Genomic DNA, 26,611 nt, shown 5'->3' on the forward strand with positions numbered 1-26,611 from the left:
AGGGGCAATTCCAGGAGGGGGGTTACGAGCATGGGTGTCTGTCTGTTCAGTGACAGGTTGCTTCTCCCAAAGACAAGAACCAACAGACTTAAAAACTCCTTTGTCCCACACGCCATCAAACTGTTTAACTCCTCTCTGGAGGGGAGAGGGAGGGGAAACGGGGACAAATGAGGGGGGAACAAGTAAGCTGTAGTGCCTTTTCATTGTGCAATACTTTTTGTTAATAACCAACGGTGCAATAGACTTCAATACTTGAAATGTACAATTCCCTTGTATTCTCATTCCTATTTATTCTATTTATCCCTTTTGTATACTCTTTATTTATATACAGTGGGGCAAAAAAGTATTTAGTCAGCCACCGATTGTGCAAGTTCCCCCACTTAAAATGATGACAGAGGTCAGTAATTTGCACCAGAGGTACACTTCAACTGTGAGAGACAGAATGTGAAAAAAAAATCCATGAATTCACATGGTAGGATTTGTAAAGAATTTATTCGTAAATCAGGGTGGAAAATAAGTATTTGGTCACCTCAAACAAGGAAACTCTCTGGCTCTCACAGACCTGTAACGTCCTCTGTAAGAAGCTTTTCTGTCCCCCACTCGTTACCTGTATGAATGGCACCTGTTTGAACTCATCATCTGTATAAAAGACACCTGTCCACAGCCTCAAACAGTCAGACGCCAAACTCTGCCATGGCCAAGACCAAAGAGCTTTCGAAGGACACCAGGAAAAGTATTGTAGACCTGCACCAGACTGGGAAGAGTGAATCTACAATAGGCAAGCAGCTTGGTGTGAAAAAATCAACTGTGGGAGCAATCATCAGAAAATGGAAGACATACAAGACCACTGATAATCTCCCACGATCTGGGGCTCCACGCAAGATCTCATCCCGTGGGGTCAAAATGATCATGAGAACGGTGAGCAAAGATCCCAGAACCACACGGGGGGACCTGGTGAATGACCTGCAGAGAGCTGGGACCAAAGTAACAAAGGTCACCATCAGTAACACACTACAACGGCAGGGAATCAAATCCCGCAGTGCCAGACGTGTTCCGCTGCTGAAGCCAGTGCATGTCCAGGCCCGTCTGAAGTTTGCCAGAGAGCACATGGATGATACAGCAGAGGATTGGGAGAATGTCATGTGGTCAGATGAAACCAAAGTAGAACTTTTTGGTATAAACTCAACTCGTCGTGTTTGGAGGAAGAAGAATACTGAGTTGCATCCCAAGAACACCATACCTACTGTGAAGCATGGGGGTGGAAACATCATGCTATGGGGCTGTTTTTCTGCCAAGGGGACAGGACGACTGATCCGTGTTAAGGACAGAATGAATGGGGCCATGTATCGTGAGATTTTGAGCCAAAACCTCCTTCCATCAGTGAGAACTTTGAAGATGAAATGAGGCTGGGTCTTCCAACATGACAATGATCCAAAACACACCGCCCGGGCAACAAAGGAGTGGCTCCGTAAGAAGCATTTGAAAGTCCTGGAGTGGCCTAGCCAGTCTCCAGACCTCAACCCCATAGAAAATCTGTGGCGGGAGTTGAAAGTCCGTGTTGTTCGGCGACAGCCCCAAAACATCACTGCTCTCGAGAAGATCTGCATGGAGGAATGGGCCAAAATACCAGCTACTGTGTGTGCAAACCTGGTAAAGACCTATAGTAAACGTTTGACCTCTGTTATTGCCAACAAAGGTTATGTTACAAAGTATTGAGTTGTATTTTTGTTATTGACCAAATACTTATTTTCCACCCTGATTTACGAATAAATTCTTTACAAATCCTACCATGTGGATTCATGGATTTTTTTTTTTTCACATTCTGTCTCTCACAGTTGAAGTGTACCTCTGGTGCAAATTACTGACCTCTGTCATCATTTTAGGTGGGGGAACTTGCACAATCGGTGGCTGACTAAATACTTTTTTGCCCCACTGTATGTCTCTGCATTTATATATGCGTATATATGGTATTCTGCTCACATCCTGTAACTTCTGTCGGTGCTGTGCTATTTGGAAACCGAATTTCCCAGAGGAACACACCCAAGGGATTAATGAAGTTTTATCTTATCTCTTATCTTATCTTATAAGGAACAGATATGGAGGGGTAATTCCAGGAGCGGGATTTCGAGCACGGGAGAAGCGTCTGGGAGGAGAAAAGAATACTATCACGCACCTTTTGAGCACTGGGAGGAGGACACCACTTATAATAGACGCACTCTTTATATTCAAGAGCTCAGCGCCTGAGTTCACTCTTGTCATCCACCGTGACAAAAGATACCACAGTTTCATGTAACCTATGAGAGGTAAGTCTAAACTTCATTTTCTAACAATTTTCTTTTTGCACAAATGTGTCCTTGATCAACATCATCAAAAAGACTTAACAACTCTAGATACCCTATGACCAGGATGAAAAAGAATATACAGAAGGGAAAATCATGGTTCTTGTATTACCATATGGAAAAGATATATAAAAATCTTATAAAGTTTGTATCTGTCTTGTGTGAAACTTGTATGAATAGCATACAAGAGTGAAAACAGATATGAGATCCTTTGAAAAATTCTAAAACAATATATGAAAGTTATGAGAAAGTGGCCTGTTTCATGAGTAAATCATATAAGCCTTATATGATTCACTATATGAAGTAGGCCACATCTTATGCAAGTCTTTTATAAGTTTGTTCTATTTCTTTTCCATATGGGTTAACTCAGTGAAGTATGCATTTTTTGTCTATTTGACTCATTAATGTCAAAGTATTATTTTTCATAGCTCTATATTAAGTAAATATTATTTTGTCTTTAGGTTTATAGAGAAGAGCACAGAGGAACAATTAGATTCATGAATGATGGACACAGAAGACAAGACTCCAGGTACACAGCCATACACATTAATGCTGTTATTGTCAACATTTCTGATTTAAAAGGTATTAGATTTTATATTTGCATGTATTTATTATTCATCTACAGTTTTATCATAGTAGTTAGTGTTTGCCACCATGAGAATAATTTAAACTGTTCAAAGGATTAAATGTAATAATTTTCTTAGTATCATCAACAATCAATTTACTTTTGGTAAAAGAAAAGCTTCCAGGGCCAGTTTAATGTTTTAAAGTCAAAGGGGACCTGCTAAAATAGTTGCTTAAACGGAAAGGGAAACAACAATAAACAAAATATTAAATCCTATAAATTAATTAATGTAAATTCAGAAATTTAGTAATTGCTTTTGGTCATTTTGGTCATCTAAGGTGGCAACAAAACAGTGGTTGTCTAATATAAAAGAGCTACACACCACAGTCTGCCCCAGAATTAGTTTCTACTTGACACAACTGTCATGCAGTATTATCACTATTTCCAAAGTTGTGTCACCTGGGCAATTTTAACAAAAAAGCCAGTTGAGTTTAAGTTATGCTACAAGCAACAGTAACCAAACACCAGTTATTGATTATTAAATGGTAAATGGCCTGCATTTGTATAGTGCTTTATTTAGTCCCTAAGGACCCCAAAGCGCGTTACTTTGGGGTCCTTAGGGACCCCAAAGTCATTCACCCATTCACACACACATTCACACACTGGTGATGGCAAGCTATATTGTAGCCACAGCTGCCTGGGGTGCACTGACAGAGACGATTTATTAGTCCTAAAGATTTCATAATTTCTGACTGTGTTTCACCGATATAGTCAAAGGAGCTTGCAAAGAAAAGCGTCTGGACTTCTTTAAATTGCTTGAAGACGTTTCACCTCTCATCCGAGAAGCTTCTTCAGTTCTAAGGTCAAATGGTGGAGAGTCCCAGATTTAAACCCAGTGGGAGTGACCCCCCACAGAGGGACAAAAGAATCAGAATACTTTATTGATCCCTGGGGGAAATTATTTTTTTGTTACAGTGCTCCATTATAAACCAACATAAACCAACATTAACAAGACAGACAATACGCTAACTAAGAATAGTACTATATATATATATATATATATATATATATATATACCTAATAAAAGGACCCCCTGATGATCCTCTAATCGCCTGAGCCAAGGTGTGAAACTGGAAACTGGGTGTGGGTCCCAATCAGCCAGAGTTTCGGGTGTGTTCATTGTGAAACCTGGCCAAACCTTATCATGCGAATTCCTGAGGTCAGATGGCCCAGGATGTGAGTGGGCGTTAAGGCATCTGGGAAGGGAACTCAAAACTGGATTGTAGTTGGCAGAGAGTTGGTGTCGTAAACCCCCGCCTCTGTTCAAAGATGGTCGCTCACAGTGGACATAGATGGCTTCTTTCACTCCTCTTTCAAACCATCTGTCCTCTCTGTCCAAAATGTGAACATTGGCATCCTCGAAAGAGTGTCCTTTATCCTTAAGATGCAGATGGACTGCTGAGTCTTGTCCTGTGGAGGTGGCTCTTCTGTGTTGTGCCATGCGCTTGTGAAGTGGCTGTTTGGTCTTTCCAATGTAGAGGTCTGAGCATTCCTCGCTGCACTGTACAGCATACACCACATTGTTAAGTCTGTGTTTTGGAGTTTTGTCTTTCGGGTGAACCAGTTTTTGTCTGAGTGTGTTGCTGGGTCTGAAATCCACCGGGATGTCATGCTTGGAGAAAACTCTCCTGAGTTTTTCTGATGCACCGGCTACATAGGGGATGACAATGTTGTTGCGTCTGTCCTTCTTATCCTCCCTCGCTGGTGTCTGATCTTCTTTTCTGTGCCTCTTTGCTGACTTTATAAACGCCCAATTAGGATAGCCGCACGTTTTGAGTGCTTCCTTTACATGTGTGTGTTCCTTCTTTTTCCCTTCAGGCTTAGAGGGAACATGTTCTGCCCGGTGGTGTAGGGTCCTAATCACTCCAAGTTTGTGTTCCAGAGGGTGATGGGAGTCAAAGAGGAGGTACTGGTCCGTGTGTGTGGGCTTCCGGTAAACTTCGATGTTGAGGTTTCCATTCTCTTCAATGTGCACAGCGCAGTCCAGGAAAGGCAAACAGTTGTCCTTTGTGTCTTCCCTGGTGAACTTGATGTTTTTATCCACGGCGTTAATGTGCGCAGTGAAGGATTCCACTATGTGTGTCTTGATTTTGACCCAGGTGTCGTCTACATATCTGTACCAGTGGCTGGGTACTCTTCCTTTGAAAGAGCCAAGAGCCTTTCTTTCCACTTCCTCCATGTAAAGGTTGGCTAAGATAGATGACACGGGGGAGCCCATGGAGGTCCTTTTGTCCCTCTTTGGGGGGAAACTCTCACTAGGTTTAAATCTGGGACTCTCCATCATTTGACTTTAGAACTGAAGAAGCTTCTCGGATGAAAGGTGAAACATCTTCAAGCAACTTAAAGAAGTCCAGACGCTTTTCTTTGCAAGCTCCTTTGACTACGATGACCTGGATGACTGAGAACCTTCACAGACATTTCACCGATATAGTTTCTACATAATTCTAGTCTCTGGGCAAACAGCTGAAGCTAATGATAATGTTCGTTACATTCAAGATACAAAATGCTTGTTAGTATTTTCTCATATCTACGGGGGTATTTCAATTTAAAAAAGAAATTTGTCACTCATTCTCCAGCTCTTCAGTGTTTGCCACAAGAGGCCACACAGACTTAGAACTGTCTCTTATTATTGATTTAACCCCCCCCCCCCCCCCCTTTTTTTTAAGAAAAACTCTGATGCAATAGAACACATTACAAGGTGTTTAAAGACAAATAATAGGCGATCTAGTTATATAAGTATCCACTGAAATGGTACATCGATTGCATCCTGTCTTTCCTGTATATTCTATTTATGTTTGAAATATTTCATTCACCCAGAAAAAAATAAAAAACTGAATTATATCTATAGTTAAATAACAAACATATAAAGCACAGTTACAGATTTTAGAGAAGTTCTTTTTATAATTGTTGTCTTTAATTTCAACTTCTCTGTTTGTCTTCTTTAGGCCTGTTAAACTTTATCACCAAACTTGGACTGGAAAAATTTTATCCCAACAAGCTGACTCTGCAACTTCTATTAGAAATCAACAAAAGCAACACATATGATCATCCTGTTCAGTCAGTGGAAGATATACCATGGTGCTTCTTTAGAAGATTGTTTAAAATCAATGCAGAGTGCAGGGACTGTACACAGGTACCGAATAATAACCATGAGAAGGATCAGTTTAATGATCAATATGACCTTGACTTTTGCCCCACAGATGACACTGACGATAGTTTTAACCGAGCTGACATCATAGTAGCACTTTTCAAATGTGCTGACAGCTTCTTGCAACAGCAAATGACCCTCAAGATGTCAATGTGCCAGTTTTCTGTCCCACTGTTGATGCCTCATAGCAATAATAGTCAGTGTAACCTGATGCTTTGGGCTCTGAGAGACATTGTCAAAGAGTGGAGTCCACATGAGTTATCTCAATCAAAACACTTTGTTGAAGACAACATTGTTCAAGCAGATATACCACTCTATTCATTTGTGAGGCTGAAAAACTGCAGCCTATCCAAGTCACAGCTTTTAAATATGATTCTCAGCCGGGGTCAACAGAATCACAATTACTTCATTCACAGAGAAATGGAAGGAGGAGCACTTGAAAAGAAAATTGCCAATGGACTGGTTGAGGTTTGTTGGTACCTGCCCAGTGGAAGAGAAAATCTTGACATTTTTCCAGAGCCAGCTACCTTCGCTAATTTGCGAGGAGACATTTGTGAGTCGTTCACACAATTCAATTTTCTTTACCAAGTATCAACTGCTGTCTTTGTGTTCCTGGACAAAGTTGAAGAAAATGAGCAGAAGATTTTGCTTTCTCTACCAAATGTGAAAACAAAACTGTTCTTGGTAGTTGATGTCAAAGACAGGAATGCAAAAGAAGACATATTGTCTGTGAAGGCAACACAAGAAAAATTAGATTTACCAAAATCCAGCATCAAAATTAAACGCTCAAACATGAATGTTGTCGAGTTTTCAAAAAATATTTGTGCAACTATTAAGACCTCAAATGTAACCACAATGAAAATTATCAACATGTTTGACACAGCTGTTGAACTTGGTTTGTCTGTGGATGAATGCAGGAGTGAAAACCAAGAAAAGGCAGCTGAAGAGATTATGAGGGGCATTGGAGTCCGCAATATATCCGACTACAAGAAGCAACAACTTCCTCTGCAGGGAGATAACTGGAAGAGGTTGTCACAGCTGGAAAAGGAACAGTGTAGATTAAAAGATGATTTTGGTGACTCAGGACTGGAAGAGTACAAATGTCAGCTCCAGCAAGAAGTGAAGCAAATTAAGAAGATGCAAAGTACCTACAAATTGTCCAAAGCAATGAGAACTTTTATTGCTAACCTATCTACGAACAACAAGGAAAAACAAAACTATTTCCTAAAATGGATGAAACTGAAGCTTGATACAAAATCACGGGAAAAACTCTCCGCATTGAGGAAGAAATTTAAAGAAGAGTGCAGGAAGAAAGAGTCCAAACTCATTGCAGAGCTGGATCAAGCTTTGCTGGAGAGCTCTTTAGGAATAGAGCATTACATGAGAGAGATGGGGCTGATCTATGAGTTTTCTTTGCACTCACAAAAAACTGTTGATGAAATAGTTGCTCTGCCAAGTGTTGTAGCTAAAATGCTGCTTGATGGATATCCTTTAGAACTCTTGGATGGAGATGCTTCCAATATTCCAGAGAGATGGGTGGCAGATGTGCTGATGGAGCTTCATAGGAAGGTTGGAGAGAAGAGCAGACTGTTGGTAGTGTCTGTGTTGGGTGTTCAAAGTACAGGGAAATCAACACTCCTCAACACCATGTTTGGTGTGCAGTTTCCTGTCAGCAGTGGCCGATGCACAAGAGGGGCTTATATGGTCTTCCTCAAAGTTGGTGAAGATTTAAAAACCGAGCTTAAGTATGACTTCATAGTTCTTATTGATACAGAAGGTCTGAAATCTCCTGACATGGCACAACTAGAAGAAAGTTATGAGCACGACAACCAGCTGGCAACCTTTGTCATTGGTCTAAGTGATGTAACCATTATCAACATTGCAATGGAGAATGCAACTGAAATGAAAGATATCCTACAAATCACAGTGCATGCATTTTTGAGGATGAGGCAAATTGGTAAAAAGCCAGTTTGTCATTTTGTACACCAAAATGTTGCTGGTGTTTCAGCTCATTCCAAGTGCATGACGGAGAGGAAACATCTCTTGGACCAGCTAAATAAAATGACCAAAATTGCAGCTGAAATGGAAAAGCAACCTTCTATTAATGCATTCACTGATGTGCTGGACTATGACATTGAAAAAAACCACTGGAACATCCCTGGACTCTGGCATGGAACCCCACCAATGGCACCAGTGAACACAGGTTACAGTGAAGCTGTAGCAGATTTCAAGAAAACTCTTTTGGAAATAATGAAAGATGACAGAGATAGAAAAGCCACACAGATCCCAGATTTTCTCGAATGGATGAAAAGTCTGTGGAGAGCAGTCAAATATGAAAACTTTATCTTTAGTTTCAGAAACACTCTTGTGGCTCATGCTTATGACAACCTTTGCAAAGAGTTTAGTCAATGGGAGTGGGAGTTCAGAAAACACATTTTCTGCTGGCAGACAGAAGCAGAGTTAGAAATCTTAAATACTGACAATGAATCAGAAGTTAACACTTGGGAAAAAGTGGTTCATTCCAAAAAATCTCAACTGTCTGACAAAATAACAGACCAACAAAAGCTAATGATGGAGAAACTAATTCAGTATTATAAAAGGAAAGACAGAGATGTAAATTTGATAGAGAAATACAAGAACGATTTCTCTAACAGTATTATTGGCCTTGCCAAAGAAATTCAACAGTCTGTCTGCATTAAACTTGATTGTGCCCTTCAACTAAAGATCAGCAAAAAGAAGGCTCAAGATATACAGAGAAAATACAGAGATGTGATTGAAGAGCAGGTCATGCAGCTCTTGGGTAACTACACAAATAAATCTCTGTCAGATGAACAGCTGATAGATGTGTTTGAAAAGATGTGGACAGACGCAACAATAAATGTGTGTGGTCTGGAACACCGAGATATCGCAGGATCAGTCCTGATGCAACTGAAAAAAAATTTCTTAAACCGGAAAGTCAACAAGGATTTACAGGTTGACTTAAAAGAATATGGAAAGCAGCCATTTAAAGTTAAAAATGTCCATTTAGATTCCTGGTTCAAAATGGTCAAAAACTGGTTCCTACGTGATTGTCAGAGCTCTGCAGACAGTGCAATTGAATCTTGGACACAGTTTTTACTTGATACAGTAAAGACAAATGGAGATTACCATGAGTCTTTCATGAGGGATCTTCTGGAGAAAATCGATAGTTTCCTTGAACACAGTTACAAACACCACAAAACAAACATACAGTTTGAGATTGACCTGAAACTTCACATTTGTAGCTTTGCCACAAGGCAGTTCCTGGAAATGCACAAAAAGTTCTTGTACAAAAACAATCCTCAAAATCAGCTGGAGAAGCTCAAGAATCAGTACTTGTCAGACTTTCTCGATTTGTACAAAGACAGAGATCACTGCCAACGAAAAGCAAAAGATTTTGCCAGAGTTTGCATCAAACCTGCAGTGGAAGACTATGTCAACAGATCACTGGGAGTAGATATTGTAGATGAGATTGTGACCAGCTGTCATTCAACAGAGTACAGTTCCCGCTCTTATTTCCAGTACAACATTCAGAGAGAATTACTTCAAAAAGAAGACTTTAATAGTTTTGTGAGGTACATCAGTAACTATGAAATGTATGTTAAGAACTGGATTTATGAGCACGTGAAGCAAAAAATGTCAGAGGATGAAACTTTATGCAAACTGAAAAACAAGATCCTGCAGGTCATATTTACAAAAATCACAGAAGCGTTAAATAAGGCATCAAAAGCAAAGGATGGCACTCACCTTGAAGATAACAAGGAAAGCATCACAGAGTTCATCAACAGCATGCACAAATATCTAATTAAGGACATCTTATTATCAGAGGAGGATGAAAAAGCCATCCTGTTTCAAATCCAAAGCACATGCAATCCATTTATCAAAAGTCTCAAGACCTCAATAGAAGACTTAAAAGCAGAACTTCAGCAGGAATTCTCAAAATCCAAAGATATTGCTGCAGATTTGGAAAAGCTTCCAATCAGACCACATGACGAGCTTTTTAAGCGGGTGTTTGGTTGTGGACAACAGTGTCCATTTTGTAAAGTGCCCTGTGAGGCTGGAGGGAATGAACACGCTGAGCATCATGCAACTGTACATCGGCCACAAGGTCTCGGCAGATATAGAAACCTTGACACAGAGAAGCTGGTCGAAACATTATGTACAACTGATGTGTACAGTGGAAGTAAATTTTGTAACGCACTCACTAAGCAGGAATGGCATCCTTACAAAGACTACAAAACGTATTATCCAAAGTGGCACATTCCAGCAGATCCTTCTGTAGAAGCATCGGACTATTGGAAGTATGTTTTAGTGAAACACAATGAACAGTTTGCTGAAAATTATGACGCCAAGCCAGCTGATGTTCCACAGGCCTGGAGAAGCATCACAAAGGAACAAGCACTGAAAGGCTTAACAGAAGCATTCAACATGAAGTGAATTAAGTACAATCCTAACAAATATCATTGAAGAAAACAATGTTAAAATAAACACTGAGGCACACTTAGGATACAGGACATCATCATTACAAAGATCAGTCCAAATAAAAATGAATCAATACAAATAGTAAATGATTTACTTGGCTGAAAGATGTCAAGCTTTAATATTTTATTTTGTATTGTGTCCTTGATATAAACTACAAATAGTTAGTTTTACCTCTTTTTAGAGAACATTGTTACGAGTTTTTTTTATTTATTTGCTTTTCAGACTTTTCAATTTTCTGAAGTTTTCCTGTTTTTTATTCATTATTGTAGATGTTTCATATTCACTACAAAGAATATGTAACAACATTATTTTGCAACATGATCATTTATATTTTTCTTTTCCTCTGTTTTCCCAAAATGAAATATTTTAATATGAAAAAGTAATTTAACTTTAAAATACTTGCTTCAAAATTATATCATGAATTTCTGTTTTTTGAGGGGAGACAGCTGATCATGTAATTTCAGACTTTTTCTAAATATTTTACTTTTTAAAGAATTTATTTCATCAGTGATTCATATTGCAACACAGCTAAGCATGATAATAAAGACAACAATGCTAATGCTACTTATGACTTAAATATCTTTACGTTTTTATTTTTCATATACACATTTTAGTACTTACACCTATAGGTATAGGTACTTTCATGTTATATGCATTTATAAATAATTTATGTGTCAATGAAACTGACCTTTTACTAATTTTTCTTTTTCTATAAACAAACCAAGAGGAGAAAAAACCTAGCATCTGAGGGTAACCATTTTTTTCTGTTAGACTTGTAATGATTTCAAATAGGCTTTTTTGTTAAACATTTTAAAGTTCACAGATCTATAGCACAACAATTTGCATGACAACTAGTAATCATGATATACTGTATGTACACAACATTTGAAAAAGTTTTAAAATAAATATGTCTTCATAATGAATTTTTTTTAAGTCAATATTCTTGCTTTAAATTCTCTTTTTTAAAAACATAGCCATAGCACATTCCACTTCCATTGATGTCAAGGAAAGCCCAGACCTTTCTGTTACTGGGCTTTCATTAGTCTGTCACGACACTCAGGAATATATCCTTCACAGAAAACATCAACGTAATCTTTAGCCATCATCAATGGGCTGATTACAGGAACCACCTGAGATTCAGCCTCAGATGCCGACAAAACAGGATTACTCCTAAAAGTCTGCTAAAAGTTGCTTAATGAACGGGTGAGGCAAACAAATTTGACCGTCGACATGTTTAAAATCTGAAGAGGAGTGGATCTGACAGACACTTTCAATGCTTCTAGATGAGAATACTCTTAAAAAGGTGTTTGAAATTACCGAGAAGGCTTGTCTACCACAGCACGGGAAGTCTAAAAACCATCAACAAAGGAAGTTTGAATTACTTATTGTACGTCAGAAACCACAGCAAAATACAAAGAGTGTCCTCAGCGGCCAGAAGAGAGAAGGATGCCGAGTATGTGGACAAGTAGGTGAAGAATTTGTCTGACAGACAGCTCACCCAAACAGAGAAAAACATCCTTGCTAAAGGTTTGAATTTTGATGTGACGCCAAAACAAATCCCACTAGTGGAACTCATCACAGTCACAGAAACAGCAATTTGAAACAACAACATTGCAGATGTGGAAGCAGAGCAACTACGGGCGAAAGTTTCAGCCTGTCTCAGCAAGGCAAACCCCCCAGCATCCAACATCAGCATGGAGGACAGGAAGGCACTCACATCACTTAGTAATGACAACAACATTATCATCATTCAGGCAGACAAAGGTAGGTGCATAGTTTCGCTAAACCAGCAAGACTATCATGAGAACATTTTGTCACTGCTCAGTGACGAAAATACTTATGAGCCCCTGAAACGAGACTCAGGAAGTGGCTACAGGAAGAGGGTGACAGACTGTCTGAAGTGGCAGGTTAGCCTTCTTAGATTGTGACATTTCCATCAGTAATGGGGGACATCTAAAAGCTGATGTGTACCGTAAATCTATGCATACGGATCAGTATTTAAGGTTTGACTCTCATCATCCAGTGGAGCATAAACTGGTTCTCATCAGGACGCTACAACCGAGAGCGAACACCATCCCCACAGACACAGCGCCCAGAGAAGCAGAAGAACATCACATGAAGAAGGCCCTGAGTAAATGTGGTTGTCTCAGCTGGACTTTTGTCAAAGCTGGGAAGGCACCTAAAGAAAGCTCCAGCCGATCCAGGAGAGAAGGACAGCTGCCTTCTCGAAAACCTGTAGGGATCCCGAATGCGTCAGGAGTATCAGAACAGTTGAGATGCATTTTTTCTAAAGGTCCACATGCAATGTCCCCATGTGTCTAGACTCAGCACTGTGCTTATACAGAGCTAAAGGATGGGCTCTCTATATTTTTTCATTTATCACCCTAAAACAATGGAGGAGTAAAATAGTCACTGTTAAAGAAAGACTTACCCTAAACTAGATTTACTGTCTGCCAACGTTTTTTCTTTTTAAATGCCTGTGCATGTGAAGCAAGTGCTCTAACATTAGAGTTTTATATCAACAGAAAATGTTTATCTTTAAAGTCTGTATAATAAATAAATAAACTTTATTTACTTTGAATACACTCTAAGTTTTATGTGTATGAGGTTACTAGTGTTGGCCAAATTAAGTTTTCTGAAACACTGAAGCTTGTATAGAAAAGGGTTCATTACTCAAAGGTTCATTACTTTTTAACACCATCGTCTTTGGTGGCATCTGGTGGCCAATAATATTACAAGCCGCTTGAATCAGTCAGTGAGTGACGTCACCAGACACCGATAAATAGTTTTAAAATGTGTGAGAAAGGTTGGACTGTGAAACTGAATCATCAGCAAATACAAATACAATTTTATGATTTTTTCCATTTATGAGTTCCTAGGATTATGTGATCTATCTGGTATTTAAGGGTTAAAGTTCTGAATTTGAATTAAAATCAAGTCAATGAAAGTGGATTTTTTTAAAGATATATTAATTTTATAGCATTTTGTAAACGTAAACAAGGGGTTTAAAAATAATAAAAATGTAAAAAATAATAAAAATTACGGACCTAATATGTTGGTGGACAATTTTGGCCACGAACAAGCTGAAAGGGTAGTGATTCTGAACAAACCCAGAGGGTTAAACTGAACCGTCCGAGTAAGTGGTGAGAGGGATTTCACTGTGCAAACATATATGTTTTTGTGACGATGCCTAAAACAATATTCTTTGGAGGATGCGGGCATCGATCCCGCTACCTCTCGCATGCTAAGCGAGCGCTCTACCATTTGAGCTAATCCCCCACATGAGACTCCGCCGAGTGACGTCATCAGACAGCGAGCAATAGTCTTAAAATGTGTAAGAAAGGTTGGACTTTGAAGCGAATCACCAGCAAATACATATAGCGTATTTCAGAGATGAAAGTAAAATTAATCTGGTCAATCGAACAGATATTTTCGGACTGTGTATTGACGCAGGACCAAAAATAAATCATATCCCACAGCATCAACCACAGCAAATGAGAAGAGGGAGGAGTGTAGTAACTTTTACCATTTACTGAAAAAAAGGCATGGGTCATTATCAGCAGAGGTTTGGGATCAAACCATTGTGAGACCTTGGGTCACCCTGTTTACATGTTTAACTTAATAACTAGAGGTGCAGTACTCTAAGACAAGTGTACTTTAGTGACCTTTAACTGATCACACATGCTGTGGCGTTGTAGAGCTGCAGATGCGCAGTGCAGAGAACGGACACATGTGAGCTTTGCTTCTGGAAATTATACTGGGATAGTTCCTCCTTCTAGCACTACACGGTCACAGTCAGTTGTCAGCGTGAGTAGCATTCTAGTTCCCAGTTCTAGGTTCATAAGCAAAGCCCTGGTGTGTCTGTACTCTGGACTGCATATGTGCAGCTCTGAAACACCACAGATCATGGGACATGTGTCACTTGCAAGCAGAGGGGGATTAGCTCAAATGGTAGAGCGCTCACTTCACATGCGACAGGTAGTGGGATCAATGCCCGCATCCTCCAAAGCTTGTTTGAAATGATGGGTTATGGGGAAAAAGCTGCCTTTAAGTACTAACACAAAAACCTTTCTCTTTGCACATTGAACAGCTCCCATTGTGACCAACTACCCCTACCAGAAAATAAATGTCATTAAAAAGCTTTTCATGAAGACAATTTTGTCAGTGCAGTGTTTAAAAGTAGCTGCAGTTCAGCAAGTGTTAGACCGTTTATGCTTGCTCCTCTGGCATGAAAAACAAGCACTTAATTAACTGCAGCTTGTTTAGGCTGCTGCCTCAATTAAATGTTTTACTTGAAGCAGGGGGACTTCATTATTTGTCAGACTACTCCTAGTCTCTCAACACTAAGGAGAGACAAGGAGTAGTCTGTCAAATAATAACTAGTGTGTCTCAATGCTGTTTCATTTGCAGACATTCATTGTATTGTGACATCACTATAGCCAAAAACAGAGGGGGATTAACTCAAATGGTACAGTGCTCCCTTATCCCTTATCACGTATCACAGGCAGGGCACAGCGAGCTGAAATCTCTGAAACCGACTGGCCTTCACTTCCTACGAGACAGAGAAGCTCTTCTACCCCTGTATACGGGAGGAAACAGGACTGGACAACCGTGAATAGGAAGGTTAACAACAAACCTCCAAAACAACTGAATGTGAAACTGCAGAACAGATTTGCTCCACTATCAAAGGACCCTGGATCTATATCGGACAACCATCCATCTAAAAGCAGCGAAATAAGGTCTGAAAATCTGTTGAAAAGTGAAAGGCCACAGGGAATGCTAAAGGCTAGGCCTGAAACTCTGATTGTGGGTGACTCTGCCGTAAAGGATGTACAAAGGATGTGCGGTAAGAACACTAAAGTCCTCTGCTTTCCTAACGATATGGTCAACAACCTGAAGGAGAGAATTCTTCAAATTGCAGATGAATATCCAACTGTGACAAACATTGTTCTGCATACAGGGTCAAACGATGTGTCCAAACAACAGTCGGAGGTTCTGAAACGGGACTTTACTGGATTATTAAATACTGTAAACTCTCTGAATGCAGCTGTATTCATCAGTGGACCTGTACCGCCGGTCAGAGGAGGAGACGAGAGATTCAGCAGGTTGTTTACACTGAATAAATGGCTTATATCAGCATGTGCTGACCACTCAGTGCACTTTATCGACAACTTTAATATTTTTTGGGAACGCAGGCATCTGTTCAAAGCAAATGGATTTAATTTTAACAAGTCAGGGGTGAAACTGTTCACCTCCAACTTGTTTTATTCCATACGTCATCCATCCGTGCTTGGTGCCAAGGCTGAGATAAACGAGGAGTTATCTCATAAAGAGGAACAAACAGTACTCCAAGAACAGACAAAGCCCAGCAGAAACCTTGAGGAGGAGCTCCATTTGCCCCCACCCGGGAAGAGCCTCAGAAAGGAGAGACACCCATGGTATCTGAGGAAGAGCCTCAGAAAGGAGAGACATCTAAGGCAAGAAGAGGGGTCCCTATTTGCCTCCAACTCTCTCAACAACACCAACGACCAGGACAAGGGACCACGACCTTCCCCAGTCCCCCAAACCCCTGACAGGCCATCACCCTCCTCCCCCTCCCTTTCTCCCTCCTCCCCACACCTGAAATTCACTGAGGAGATGATGGAGCGGGTCAATGCTGGGCTCAGATCTACCCCCCGTCCCAATCCCTTTTTGTCCCCCATAAACCCCCCACCAGAGCGGCCAAAGGTTCGCCATCGAGCCCCACCCTCAACAGAGCAATCGAAGTCACATTGCCCAGCCTCGCCCCCCTTAGTTCCTCTTCATGCCCTGTCTCCGCAGTCTGCTGCGTGATGTGTGAAGGGTCCGGGCTGTGAGGATTATGGCAGTGACGACTTTTCCCAGGAGAAGCTGGGACCCTGTTTACTAGAAGGTTTTAAAATTTCTGTACTTTTAGGTGACAGGAGACATGTGGCCTGGTCAAAACACAGAGAGCTGCACTCTAAAAGATCTTTAAACATAGTAAACATACCTTGTGTGCCACAGACTGCTCCCAAACACGAGGGGACAAGTAATACCTCTAAAACACTTAAGTTGGCTTTATTAAACATTAGATCTCTAGCTGGGAAAACATTTTTAATTAATGATTTAATCACTGAGCACAGCCTTGATTTTATGTTTTTAACTGAAACTTGGTTGGACCAAAGTAACAGTGGAGCTGCTCTCATCGAGACGACCCCTCCTAACTACAGTTTTATCAGTGAGGTCAGGGCGAGCAGGAGAGGAGGAGGGGTTGCTGTCTTATTTAATGAATCATTTCAATGTAAGCAGCTATCTCCTGGAAGTTTTCAGTCTTTTGAATATGTGGCTTTACAGCTGAAGGCCCCATCCAAAGTTGTGTTTCTTAATGTTTACAGGCCTCCCAAATACTGCACAGACTTTTTTAATGACCTCAGTGAACTGCTGTCTGTGATCTGTGTTGATTTTGACTGTGTAATTATTGCTGGGGATTTTAACATTCATGTGGACAACCCTCAGGACAAAGGGACTAAAGACCTGAGTAACACTCTGGGCAACTTTGGGCTGACTCAGCATGTAACAGAGGCCACACATAATAGAGGACACACTCTTGACCTACTGATCTCCAAAGGCCTGAGCATTTCAAAGGTTACTGTGTCTGATGTGGGCCTGTCTGATCATTACTGTGTTTTCTTTGAAAGTAAAATCTCAGCCCACACAAATATATCAACAACAGTGATCACAAAACGGTGTATAACTGAACACAGTAGTGCAATTTTTAACCAGGTCTTCCCATTAACACCTGACCTGCCCAGAGGGTCAGTCAATGAGCTCGTCAATAGCTTCAATACTAACATGTTAAATGTAATGGACACTATTGCTCCCATTAAGGTGAAGGTTATCTCTGGAAGGAAAAAGTCTCCATGGAGAAACTCCACACTGGTGAAAAATGAAAAAAGAGAGTGTAGGAAAGCTGAGCGCAGATGGAGAAAAACAAACCTCCAGGTTCATTATGGCATTTATAAAGAGAAACTTCACAATTATAATTTACAACTGAGGAATGCAAGGAGGTCCTACTTCTCTGACATCATCACTAAAAACAGCCATAATGCTCGGGTCTTATTTTCTACAGTTGACAGGCTAACAAACCCTCCTGTGTCAGTGGCAGCTGAACTTCATTCGACCATGGCCTGCAATGACTTTGCCAAATTCTTCACTGAAAAAATCCAAAAAATTAGACAAGCAATTGGTACATCAACAGCAGATCCAGGATATGTACTGTGTCCACCAAAAAACTGTTTAAACACCATGAAACAGTTTCACCCGATTAACAGCAAAGACCTGGAGGACATCTTAGGTCAACTGAACTCCTCCTCCTGCTGTTTAGATGTCCTGCCAACAAGTTTTTTCAAAAAGGTCTCAAAGACTTTAGAGTCAGACCTGTTACAGATCGTCAACTTTTCTTTATTATCAGGTGTGTTTCCAGAATCACTAAAAACTGCTGTAATCAAACCTATACTGAAAAAGGACAATCTTGACAAGACACAAATGAACAACTACAGGCCGATCTCAAATCTCCCGTTTTTAAGTAAGATCATTGAAAAAGCAGTTTCTCAACAGCTCAATTACTTCTTAAAACAGAATAATTGCTACGATGCCTTCCAGTCAGGTTTTAGACAGAACCACAGCACTGAAACCGCTCTGACCAAAGTGTTTAATGACATATGTCTGAATACAGACAGTGGAAAAATGTCAGTCCTAGTTTTACTGGATCTCAGTGCAGCATTTGATACAGTTGACCACAACATATTACTCAAACGACTGGAGAACTGGACAGGTCTTTCAGGAACTGTACTAAACTGGTTCAAAACATACTTAGAAAACAGGAAATACTTTGTATCAATAGGTAACTTCACATCTGAGCAGACAAGTATCACATGTGGAGTTCCCCAAGGTTCCATCTTGGGACCCCTTCTGTTTAACATCTACATGCTCCCACTGGCACAGATTATAAACAACAACAAAATAAACTATCACAGCTATGCAGATGACACACAAATATATATCACAATGTCACCAGGAGACCGAGGCCCTGTACAGGCTCTTGGTAAATGCATTGAGGAAATCAATGACTGGTTGTGCCACAATTTTCTCCAGCTAAACAAAAACAAAACTGAGGTAATAGTCTTTGGCGCCAAAGAAAAACGATTACAGGTCACCAGAGAACTTCAATCTATACATCTAAAAACCACAAACCAGGCGAGAAATTTGGGTGTAGTGATGGATGCAGACCTAAACTTAGAAAAACACATTAAGACAATAACAAAGTCAGCTTACTATCACCTCAAGAATATATCAAGGATAAAAGATCTGATGTCTCAACAGGACCTGGAAAAACTAGTCCATGCATTCATCTTTAGTAGGCTTGATTACTGTAACAGCATCTTTACAGGTCTACCTAAAAAATCAGTCAGACAACTACAGCTCATTCAGAACTCTGCTGCTCGAGTCCTCACTAAGACCAAAAAAGTGGACCACATCAGTCCAGCTCTGAGGTCCTTACACTGGCTGCCTGTCCGTCAGAGGATAGACTTTAAAGTTCTGATGCTGGCCTATAAAGCTCTGAATGGTTTAGGACCAAAATACATCAATGACCTCCTGACCCAGTATGAACCATCCAGATCCCTCAGGTCATCTGGATCCGGTCTTTTATCAGTCCCCAGAGTCAGAACCAGACACGGAGAAGCTGCATTCAGCTTTTATGCTCCTTATATCTGGAACAAACTCCCAGAAAGCCTCAGATCAGCTGAAACACTCAGTTTATTTAAATCCAGGTTGAAGACTCACCTGTTCTCAGCTGCATTTGAATAAAGCACCAAATCCACACTTTAAGCTTAAATTTCAAAACTTACATTTAACTACTGATTTTATCTACTGTTCTGATTTTATCTGTTTTGATTTTATATACTGTTGTTTGTTTGTTTGTTTGTTTGTTAATTAGTTAGTTTATTTGCTTGTTTTAATCAATTTTAAATAATGCTTTTTATTTGTTCTTGTTTCTAATGTCTCTGTAAAGCACTTTGAATCACCTTGTTGTTGAATTGTGCTATACAAATAAACTTGCCTTGCCTTGCCTTGCCTTATCATGCAAGAGGTAGCAGCACGGACACCTGCATCCTCCAAATGGGCGATTCTCTTTAAAGATGAATGGACAAAACTTGCTCACAGCTGACTAATGAACATTTGCATGCATGCTTAAGAACTGCATTGACCCCATTTATCTCGGAAAATGCTAGCTTCAAATGAGGAGTTTTTTTGGGTGAATTGTTTGCACCTTGATGTTGTCCTAAAAATTTGGTTCTGTTCATCTGGACATTGTTTCATCTTGTTCTCTCTATAAACTCCACAAGATGCTCGGTTGAACTTTCCCTCCTCCGAGGTAAACTTTTATTAAACTCTTAATAAACAGTCATGAGTCTCACTTCTCACCTTCCGGTGATACACTCTCAAGACTCCCGGCGGTACACATGGGTAAATGCAATTCCCATTGCCACATCCCTTTTCTTTTACAAAGACAATGAACTATTCATAAGTTGAGAACTCAGTTTGCAACTGGAACAAAACTTGGATATGACATTTCTTTGTTGGACACCATTTTCTTCAAAAATAAAAATTTCTTCCTTTCATCTACTTTTTTAGCTTTCTTTCCATTTTCCTTTATTATTACTTTTATTCTTCTTTTTTTTCATTTTTGTCTCTTTTCCTCTTTTTTCTTCTTCCAAACAGATCACAAAGCCATAACTCAAAATATTATCACAGATGTTTTGTTCTGTTCTCTAACCAGTAAACAAATCACAACATATAACTCACAGATTACCCCTTAATTGCATACATAGTCCTGCAGATATCCAGGTCGTAGTACTACCCGTCCTGACCTGGTGGTGCTGTTTTGTGTGTTCTCTTTGTTCTGTGTCGGCACAGTAATGTTCTGTCACTGAGGCTGGAGATGTACCGACATGTCTTTTTTGACCTCCCCAGCTCGCCTCAGATGGCGACGATTCCTTCTGAGGACTCTGCCGTTGTCCAACTCCACATCACAGGATCTGTTTCCCAGAGTGTTACACACTCTAGCCTTGGTCCATAAGATGTGTGGTTCAAAAGGTTGGACTCGCACCAAGTCCCCTGGGTTTAATGTGTCCATGTCCTTCGCCGTCCTGTTGTAGTACTTTGTCTCTCTCTGTTTTTCATCAGTGCAAACTTAAAGTTATCAGTCACTTTGGGTTGCAACAATCTGTCTCCTATTGGGAGGAGTGTCCTCGTCCTCCTGCTTAAAAGGCTGGTAGTCAAACCTTGTGTTGGGGTGTTTCTGTGTTAAGAGATATACTCTAAAACACTTCTTCAGTAGAGACTCAGAGAAGAGAAACATTGCTAGCAAGGGCAGCCTCCAGAACTGAGACTCGCACTGAGGACTGCCCTGGTCTTTATTTATATGCTTCAGTGAGCGTTTGTTCCTTACATTGGAAAGTGGAGGTGTACGTGTGTGTGTGTGTGTGTGGGGTCAGAGTGTGACCCCATAAATGACTTCCCTACACCTGCTGGTCTCGAAGTCCAGCAGTTCATCAAACCAAAAGGCACTTAGACCAGTGGTTCTTAACCTGGGTTTGATCGAACCCTAGGGGTTCGGTGAGTTGGTCTCAGGGGTTCGGCAGAGCCTCAGCCGTGATATGCACGGCTCATTTTGTGCACCAGTAAAAAACATATGTATGTCTTGAATTTGAAAAAAATCCTATTTTATTTTTCAATAAAGAGGGGTTCAGTGAATGCGCATATGAAACTGGTGGGGTTCGGTACCTCCAACAAGGTTAAGAACCACTGACTTAGACTAAGACAGATATAGCTACGTTAATCCTACCGTAAAACAATAAGACAAGAAACGACCTCTCCCATACTCCTAGGATGTGGGGGTGAATGCCAGAACACCCTGGAATGTTACAGACCTCCTAGGATGAGACAGTCTTTCAATATGCCACCAACTATATACTTCTAAACACAAATGATTACATGCAGTATTCTACCATATGCAAACTTATATCATTAAAAGATTATACTGACTACTAAGTACAATTTTCTTATTGACATTCTGTGGTCCAATAAGGCCAAATATGGATCCTGTCCAGCCAATTTCGCCTTTTTCATGAGTCGTTTGGCAGTTTTAACAGCAGACTCCGCTTTGCCGTTGCTCTGCGGATAGCCAGGCGATGAGGTATGGTGTTGAAATTCCCATTTCTGGCTGAAGTTGGCAAACTCTGTTTAGCTGTACTAGGTCCCGTTGTCAGAAAAAACAATCTTTGGTATTCCCTGACGTGCGAAATGAGCCTTTAGTTTCCTAATCACAGTACTCGACTTGGTATCAGGTAGATAATCTATCTCCCAAAAGTTGGAGTAATAATCAACAGTTATTAGGTAGTCCCTGTTAGGTTTTGTATTGTTGATTGTCATTTATGCTTAGAAATATTTAACCATATATGCTTAGAGGTGTATAATCATTTGTAGATTGAAAGAATGTCTGTAACAGCTCTGTGTAGCATAAAGAGGGGAGTGCGTTCACTCCTCTACAGATTGTTCTGGCATAGATCACACACCTCCTAGGAGAGGTCGTATCTTCTCTTGCTGATATATGGCATAGCAAACACACGTATATCTGTTTAAGTATAAGAGCCTTTTGTTTAGATGGACCCACTAGACTTCTGGCACCAGCTTTGGGGAGTCTTCACAGGGTCACATCTTGACCTCACACAGATCTCTCTCTCACACACACACACACACACACACACATACACAGGCAAGGTACTCTTTGTGTGTATGTAGACGTCATATGTTAATGAACCTATGCATATTCATGTAACCTCAATAAAAGAACAGTGGTACGGGAGAGCGGGCGAGAGCAACTGGGGTCAAGCGAAGGAACGGCGCCTGTCCGGTTCTCTCCCGTGCACGAGAAACATGAAGAACTTTGCCTACTTGTGTCTTGCTTTGCAGTGTAATTATATTGTCTTCAACGTTCCAGCGGATGGGTTCAAGCTACAAACCTATCAGTCCCTGCCATCAAAGTTGAATAAATCTGTCCCAACTTTGGTCCATGGTCTAGTGGTCGGCTCGTGTGGTTTTAGTGTCTCTTTCTGTTGTTTTTTTTGTTTTTTTTTGTTTTTTTTTGCCTGTCCCGTTTGGCTCTTTTGCCATCAGAATTATTGTCTAAAGGCAAAGAAAGATGCCCAACGGATTTACTTTACCAAATTGACCATCCCAGCCTTGCCGTAATGGTCCATTTGATTCACCTTTTATTGTTTATTTTATTTTCACTTGCTGAATACGGGACAGACTTGACTGGGGGAAAGAAGGGGAGAAAGAAAGAGGGAAAGAGAAACAGCTGAGAAGAGGGACGGGGGAGAAGGGCAAAAAACAAAAACCAACAGAATGAGCAGAAAAAAAATAAAATAAAATAAAAATGCATATATCAATCACCTGGATCACCTGCTGAGAAAGAAAAAAGAAAACAAGCAGAAGAGAACAAGAGTAATAGAATAAACAACATCACAATGATATATGGGAATATGACAGTAAATACTAAATATTAAACATTATTATGCAGCACATAAGATCAACAGAACACAGTGTGCTTTGAGGTAGGAGCCAAAAAGGGTGTAGTTTGTGGGTGTGATCATCCGTGTGTACACCTGTGAGCATGGACGCGCTTGTTTTTTTGTTTTTTTTAAAGGTTCCTTCATGTAATGATCTGCTAGAGGGTGTGGGGGGGCCACAGCCCCGTCCTCCAGGGCATGAAGCAGGTATGGAGGAGATCAAAACTCCAGACATCCAGAGGCCCCCAGAACACAAGAGACCAAGGAAGACCAACAGAGGGGCAGCCGCGCCACTGTCCCAGAAAGAGCTGAGGAGAGTCCCAGATGAGGGCTCACTCAGCAGCCGCGGAGCAGAAGCCAGGGGGAGTCTTTCTGTTGTTTTACATCCACAGACCGACATGTGTCACATGTAGCGATGTACTTTTTGATGTGGTCGTTCATACCATGCCAGTAGACGCAGTCTCTAGCTCTCCTGAGGCACCCTTCTGTGCCGATGTGTGTTGAGTGAATTCGCTGTGTTATATCTGCCTGGAGTGCTTCTGGAATCACCACTCTCTCTCCCTTGAAGACCAATCCATCCTGTGTGCTCAGTTCATCCTGCAAAGATTGGAAATGGGTTATTTCAACAGGTACATCTTTCTTACAGGCCGGCCACCCCTTTTGCATTGTTTTTATCAGCGTTTGTAGTGTGTGGTCGGTTCTTGTCCCTGCTCGTATTCTGTCCATGCTTTCTGTTGAAACAGGTACATAATCCACCATGTTGACACATTCTGTCTCCAACTCCGTCTGGCTTTTGATGCTGTCCTGCAGGTAGGCCCTACTCAGCGTATCAGCGAGTAGCATGTCGCGGCCTGGAACATATGTTATGGTTGTATCATATTTTTGCAGCCTTAATAACATCCTTTGTAGTCTTTTAGGTGCATGTAACAGCGGCTTTTTCATAATGGTCTCGAGTGGCTTGTGGTCTGATTGCACTCTCACAAGACGACCATATGTGTATTGGTGGAATTTCTCCATCCCAAACACAATAGCTAAACATTCCTTTTCAATTTGTGCATAACTTCTTTCAGTGAGCGTCAGTGCATGACTTGCAAATGCCACTGGTTTGGAGTCAGAGCTGCTCCCAGTCCTGTCTCGCTGGCATCACACTGCAGTGTCAGCTCTTCTTCAGGGCTGTAATATTTCAAAACTGGGACTTGTGTTAGTTTTCCTTTCAGTCTTTTAAATGCATCTTCCTGCACGTCTGTCCACTCCCATAGGCTGTCTCTGTGCGTCAGTTGTCTGAGAGGCTCACAGTCATCTGACAGATGCTTGTAGAACTTTGATAAATAGTTGACCATTCCAACTAGTCTCTGCCCCCCTTTTATGTCAGTTGGTGCTGGCATCTCTGTGATGGCCCGTACCTTCTCTGGGTCAGCTCTCAGCCCCTCTGCCGTGAGTAGATGTCCGATGTATGGTACTTCCTGTCTTCTAAGCTTGAGTTTTTCCACATTCAATTTGATGTTCCTCTCTCTGCAGTGTTCCAGGAAAAGTCTCAGGTTTCTGTCATGATCCATTTCTGCTAACTCAGTTGTCTCTCCTTTTCCAGTGATCAGGATGTGATCAGCAATGATGTATGTGCCTGGCAGGTTCTCCAGCGCTTGCATCAGTTTGCGCTGAAAGACCTCTGGCGCTGGGCTGATCCCCATTGGCATTCTCAGCCAACGAAAGCGACCAAACGATGTTGCGAATGTCGTGAGATGGCTTGACTCTTCTGTAAGCTTCACATGCCAAAAGCCATGTTTCACATCACAAACTGTGAAAACTTTCGCTTTTGACACATCTGGCAAGATGTCATCTATTGTTGGTAATGGGAAATGACTACACTTCAAAGCTTTGTTGAGCGGTCTCGGGTCAATACATATCCTGGGTTTGCCATTTGGCTTCTGCACTGTCACCATCCCACTGATCCAATCAGTACTACATTCCACGGGTGCTATTATTTGTCTGTCTTCAAGGCTCATCAGTTCCTCTTTCAGTGGTTTCATCATCGACACCGGGACTCTGCGTTTTGGCAGTTTGACGGGCTGCACTGTTGTGTCGATTTCCAGCTCATATTCACCTTGCAAACATCCATCTCCTGTAAACACATCCTGGAACTCAGTCTTTATCTCTTCCAACAACCATCGTGGCTCAAAGAGTTGGCAGTTAGTCTTATGACCGGAAGGTTGCCGGTTCGAGCCCCCGGCTCGGACAGTCTCGGTTGTTGTGTCCTTAGAGTGAGAAGTTCGGCCATCCGGGAGGGGCTCAGAGTAGAGCCGCTGCTCCACATCGAAAGGAGTCAGCTGAGGTGGTTCGGGCATCTGACAAGGATGCCTCCTGGGTGAGGTGTTCCGGGCATGTCCCACCGGGAGGAGGCCCCGGGGCAGACCCAGGACACGCTGGAAAGATTATATCTCTCGGCTGGCCTGGGAATGCCTTGGTGTTCCCCCGGACAAGCTGGAGGAGGTGGCTGGGGAGAGGGAGGTCTGGGCCTCTCTGCTTAGGCTGCTTAGGACATTTGAAGGTGCACAGTGAAGTAAAAGCTTTCCACTAATCTGTTAAACCAAAAGTATTGAGCTTGCTTTTAAATTGTAAGAAGAAGAAAATAGTAGAAAGTAACAGAAACTAGAAAGTACACATACTTGTTTCAAAATGTAGGGAGTAAAAGTCAGAAAAATAAATACTTAAGTAAAGTACAGATACCTGCATAGAAAGCATAGAAAAAAAAAACATACATATATGTCATTTCAGAGAAACTGCCAGAAACATGGGTATGTGTAACCAGTACAACAGGTTTTGTTTTTCTGTTTGTTTTCTTCAGGACACTGGAATGCAGTTATAAATGTTGAGGCAGGTAAATCTTGAAGGTGAACTGAAAGCTTCGACTCCTGCAGATTGCCAATTTTCTTTTTACAACACAAAAATAACTTCAGTGTAGTTTCCTCTGCAACCCATATAATTATTAAGTCACCAGTTTTCACTTTTGAAAGATAGTTTCTTTGGGATCTTACTGCAGATGAAGCACTGTCCCGTCAGTTTGCAAACAGACCGGATGTTTACGAATATCTAGACTTAACACAGGGGTAGGCAACCTTTCCGATGGCGAGTGCCATTTAAAATTTCCTCAGAAGTCAGTGTGCCATATGATTGCATTAGCAATAAATTTAATAAAGCTCTATATTAACAGTTACACACTATATAGAACCACTTTATAGAATTATATTTGTTTGCAGATGTTGGCAGCTATCAGCGAATAGTTATCAGCTATTTTGAAACAAAAAAAAAAGACACTTTTTATCCATAACAAGAACTCCATAACTGTACAACAGAAAATGCAAATGCT

General features: G+C 41.0%; 2 protein-coding genes and 1 non-coding gene across 3 annotated transcripts in view; 2 read left to right on the forward strand and 1 right to left on the reverse strand.

Moving 5' to 3' along the window:
- The first annotated feature begins 1,925 nt into the window (after positions 1-1,925).
- LOC120725380 (up-regulator of cell proliferation-like) lies at positions 1,926-11,652 on the forward strand. Its single transcript, XM_040018243.1, has 3 exons — positions 1,926-2,303; positions 2,801-2,868; positions 5,910-11,652. The coding sequence occupies exons 2-3, from the start codon at positions 2,841-2,843 to the stop codon at positions 10,565-10,567; spliced, it is 4,686 nt and encodes a 1,561-aa protein (XP_039874177.1). The 5' UTR covers positions 1,926-2,303; positions 2,801-2,840; the 3' UTR covers positions 10,568-11,652.
- A 2,166-nt stretch (positions 11,653-13,818) lies between these two features.
- Positions 13,819-13,891, reverse strand: trnaa-agc. The gene has a single exon. It is a non-coding gene; the product is annotated as a tRNA-Ala (tRNA).
- A 12,026-nt stretch (positions 13,892-25,917) lies between these two features.
- The window catches only part of LOC120725207 (up-regulator of cell proliferation-like), a 31,619-nt gene continuing 30,925 nt past the window's right edge, over positions 25,918-26,611 (forward strand). The window contains exon 1 of the mRNA XM_040017965.1: positions 25,918-26,199. The gene's annotated coding sequence lies outside the window, so the exon portion shown is untranslated. The remainder of the gene's footprint in view (positions 26,200-26,611) is intronic.

This window comes from Simochromis diagramma, unplaced genomic scaffold (genome assembly GCF_900408965.1).
Source record: "Simochromis diagramma unplaced genomic scaffold, fSimDia1.1 OVJJ01000802.1, whole genome shotgun sequence".
In the NCBI taxonomy this organism is placed as follows: domain Eukaryota; kingdom Metazoa; phylum Chordata; class Actinopteri; order Cichliformes; family Cichlidae; genus Simochromis; species Simochromis diagramma.

Bases quoted from the DNA above. Each gene is read 5' to 3' on its own strand.
- LOC120725380 (XM_040018243.1), top strand. From the start codon at position 2,841: ATGATGGACACAGAAGACAAGACTCCAG. The intron at 2,869-5,909 runs GTACACAGCCAT...TGTCTTCTTTAG, and splicing joins CACAGAAGACAAGACTCCAG to GCCTGTTAAACTTTATCACC.